General features: G+C 38.7%; 2 protein-coding genes across 3 annotated transcripts; both read left to right on the forward strand.

The window, feature by feature from the left end:
- The first annotated feature begins 9 nt into the window (after positions 1-9).
- On the forward strand, positions 10-1,183 carry LOC112455575. Of its 2 annotated transcripts, none has more exons than XM_025017589.1 (2): positions 10-249; positions 341-1,183. In XM_025017589.1, exon 2 carries the CDS (start codon positions 427-429, stop codon positions 880-882), a length of 456 nt encoding a protein of 151 aa, XP_024873357.1. In that variant the 5' UTR covers positions 10-249; positions 341-426; the 3' UTR covers positions 883-1,183. Both variants share the same exon structure in this region, with proteins under 2 accessions (XP_024873357.1, XP_024873358.1).
- A 280-nt stretch (positions 1,184-1,463) lies between these two features.
- LOC112455574 lies at positions 1,464-3,276 on the forward strand (the record flags this gene model as incomplete). Its single annotated transcript, XM_025017588.1, has 3 exons — positions 1,464-1,515; positions 1,770-1,914; positions 2,001-3,276. A coding segment is annotated over exon 3 (1,200 nt), but the record flags the coding sequence as incomplete, so codon positions are not given.
- Positions 3,277-4,216: the final 940 nt, after the last annotated feature.

A 4,216-nucleotide genomic window follows, 5' to 3' on the forward strand; every position in this document is an offset into this window, starting at 1 on the left:
GTTGCCAGCTTTTGTAAAAATCACGTAAACGGCACTGAGCACAAGAACATCTGCGCTCCCCTGGAACTACGTTTTCGTTCAGATTTATTAGCTATGAGAGGAGAAGCCGGTCCTCCAGATATGCGTTGTTACTTGCGACACGTTACCGACGAGGGTAAATTTCAGAACATGAAGGACTTTATAAACGCTCATTGGAATATTCCGACCGACTCGGAGATGCAGCGCAATATTTTGATAGGCCAACACTCGGTAGAACTGACACGTCCCTTGACGTTGTTTCATGCTATGCGATTATTGAACTATGTCCCAAAAAACAAAGCTATAGTCATTCATGTTGTAGGTGCCGGTTTCCGGGAAGAATTGAGCTTGAAGGGGTGGGAAGTTTTTTTACATTTAGTAGGGACCGCGATCTCAGTGACGATTGTAATGATTGGGCCAGAATTACAACTTAAAGCCCATCGTTTATCGGAATACTTTTGCAATCACTGGAAGTTGCCGGAGGACAAAAATTTGACGTTTGATTTTTACGATATGTTATACGAGAACTATGCGCGCAGCCCGTCATTCGTAAAACCGGACTTGGTTGTTGGATTTGATTTGGGTATTCAGGAGCATGAACTTGGGTCCAGTAAGAAAACGTGGGCGCCGTCCATTAAGCTGATAGCGAAACAAAACTGTCCGTTCATCTTAACTTGTGGTTTCACTTTGCAGAACTTTAAGAAGGAGTTAGACAAAATAAACACAATCCTAGGTAGAAAGGTAAACTATCTGTATAGTGGAGTGAATCCATTCGCTGGTTTAAGTCCGTTTAGAAAAGCCGCGCCGGAGTATGTACTTTTTACGAATCAGTGCATAGTTGTTTATAGGAGTCTTTGTAACTAATATAGTTTAAGCGTAAGTAATTTAAGATTTAAGCGACCGATAAAAACTAAAAGTTGTGTTTGATACCGAGGAAAACGTGTCGCGTGCGAAATGAAAGAGTATACACTATAGTTAAATGGAATTTAACATTTAAAAATACAACGGATGGAACGCAGAGAAAACTTAATATGAACTACAATTGCGGATCGCGATGTGTCTTCACGTAACAAATTCCTAAAGACCTGAGATCTGATACTTCGGAATATCTGATTATATTTATATACCTGAAAATTTCAGGGTCTATTTTTTATTTTAGAGTCGTTTTTGTATCAGTCGAGCGTAATTGATTTTTTTTTATCGTAAAATATTAATGCAATGACCGTTTTTTTTTAATTTTGTTTAATGAATGCAAGACTTTTCGTTAGTTGTTTAAAATAAAGTTTTTATCTTTGTAATAAACCATATATCAAATATTTTCGAAATGGTAGTTATTTTCTCCTCTCCTGTCCTCTCTCCGCACCTTCTCCATCGATAGTTATGACATCTCTCATATCACACTTGTAAACAGATCCCTGCGACAATTGACGATCAAGACAATGGCGCAGAAATCGAGTGGCCGTATAGCAGTGAAGTTTCCCGCCGTCCTTAATTTACGTGAGTATTATTTCGAGGAGCGTCTGTTCCGATGAGATTATTAACATTACTAATTGTATCATATATATTTGCTACGATTAACGAAATTCAATAAATATTTCTATATAAAATGCGTTTCGGCGGAAGCCTGCATGTCGCCGATTATTAGAAATGTAGGTTACAGGTGGTTACAGGAAGAGCGTATTTACAGATCTGGCGATTCGAAAACACACTCTAGATTGCATCTAACGATTACACTTTATTTGTTATTGCAGGCTTCAGTCTCACGCGGATACCAGAGCTAAGCAGATAGCTGTCTGGAAAAGCTTGGTGCTCGAGTACTGTCGCATCACGAAGAAGGCGATCGTGAACGTGCACGAGTGCACACGAATCCTCTATTTAATAACGCCAGCAAAAACAGTATCCTTTCTATTTGTCGCATCGAATAATAATTAATTATTCCTCCAATTCTGTGATATGTTTTACTTAACGCTCACGTCCTACAGGTGCAACCTGTGAAATCACAACATTCTAAACATTACATATCTTTTGCACTGAAGGAGACTTCGATATAACGAGACCATGTGGGCAAGACTCGCAGAAGCCATGGGATTAGAATACAAGGAGGAAAAAATTCCTAACGCATATAACATGTGGTTCTATGCGACCATGTGTCACGTATGCAAAGGATTCGGGGACGGTGTCCTTTTAAAGAAGTGCGGTGGCTGCAGAATGATCTCCTATTGTGGTCAGGAACATCAGAAGGAGCACTGGAAGCTTCATAAACCTTTGTGCAAAGCTATTCAGGACGTGTTGCGAGACTACAGTATGGATAATCCCATTATAACTGTATCATCTTCGGGTGAAACTCTGGAGAACGAAAGAAAGAAGAGTTACTTTATGTTGTTAATATCGAACAAGCTGGGACGTCCATTGAAGTTCGAAGAGGGGCAAATGTTCTGTTTTCCAAGAGAATGTCTGATTTGCCACGAACGGAACGCTCAGTCGTTGAAGGATTGTCGCAAGTGTGTTGCCAGCTTTTGTAAAAATCACGTAAACGGCACCGAACATAAGGACATCTGTGCTCCCCTAGAACTACGTTTTCGTTCAGATTTATCAGCTATAAGAGGAGAAACCGGTCCTCCAGATATGCGTTGTTACTTGCGACACGTTACCGACAAGGGTAAATTTCAGAACATGAAAGACTTTATAAATGCTTATTGGAATATTTCGTCTGACTCGGAGATATCGCGCAATATCTTGATAGGCCAACACTCGCTACATCTGACACGTCCCTTGACGTTATTTCATGCTATGCGATTATTGAACTATGTCCCAAAAAGCAAAGCTATAGTCATTCATGTCGTAGGTGCGTGTTACTCGGAAGAATTCTGCTTGATGGGGTGGGAAGTTTTGCCGCGTTTAATAGGGACCGCGATGCCAGTGACGATTATAATGATCGGGCCGGAATTACAGCTTCAAATCAATCCGGAATACGTTTGCAATAACCGTATGTTGCCGGAGAACAAACATTTGACATTTGATTTTTACGATATGTTATACGAGAACTATGTACGCAGCCCGACATTCGTAAAACCGAACTTGGTTGTTGGATTTGATCTGGGTATTCAGGAGCATGAACTTGGGTCCAGTAAGGAAACGTGGGCGCCGTCCATCAAGCTGATAGCGAAACAAAACTGTCCGTTTATCTTAACTTGTCGTTTCAGATTAGAGAACTTTAAGAAGGAGTTAGACAGAATAAACACTATCCTAGGTAGAAAGGTAAACTATCTGTATAGTGGAGAAAATCCATTTGCTAGTTTGAGTCCGTTTAGAAGCGTCGCGCCGGAGTATGTACTTTATATGAATCAGTATATAGTTATTTACAGGAGTCTTTGTTTGTAAGTGATGTAATTTAAACGTAATTTTAAGCGACCGATACAAATTAAAGGCTGTGTTTGATACCGAAGGAAACGTGTCGCGTACGAAATGAAAGAGTACACTAGTTAAATAGAATTTTAACGTTTAAAAATGCAATGGATGGTAAGCAGAGAAAACTATGAACTACAACCACGAATCGCGATGTGTCTTCACGAAACAAACTCAAAAAGACTGATCCGATACTGCGAAATGTCTGCTTATATTTATATGCCCAAAAATCATAGGGTCTGTTTTTTTTTTATTTATATAGTCGATTGTGTTACATATCAGTCGAACGTAATGGATAATTCTTTTTAATCCGATATTCTGGAATGTATGCTTGTATTTGTAATCCCAAAAATCTTTGGGACTTTTTTTTATTTATATTAGAGTCGATTATATCAGTCGAGCGTAATGGATTTTTGTTTAACTTAAAATGTCAATCTAATGATACCGTTTATTTTTATTTTGTTTAATGAATACAAGACTTTTTGTTAATCATTTGTAACGAAGACACGACTTTTCGTTAATAAAATATATATGAAGAATCTGTATACTAAATGCTGCAATTATTTCTCCATCGATGTTTCTGAGATGTTTAACATCACACGTGCGACAGCTACCTGCGACAGTCTACGACCAAAACAATAACAGACACTAAGTGGCAGTACAGTGAGTACAGTCCCGCCGTTCGGTTCTTTACGTGAGTATTGTTTCGAGGAGCGTCTGTTCCAATAACATTATTAACATTACTAATAGTAGCATATATATATGTACTACGATTAACAAAATTAAATAAATA

The sequence above is a fragment of the Temnothorax curvispinosus genome, unplaced genomic scaffold, assembly GCF_003070985.1.
Source record: "Temnothorax curvispinosus isolate PA1 unplaced genomic scaffold, ASM307098v1 QBEX01006222.1, whole genome shotgun sequence".
Classification (NCBI taxonomy): domain Eukaryota; kingdom Metazoa; phylum Arthropoda; class Insecta; order Hymenoptera; family Formicidae; genus Temnothorax; species Temnothorax curvispinosus.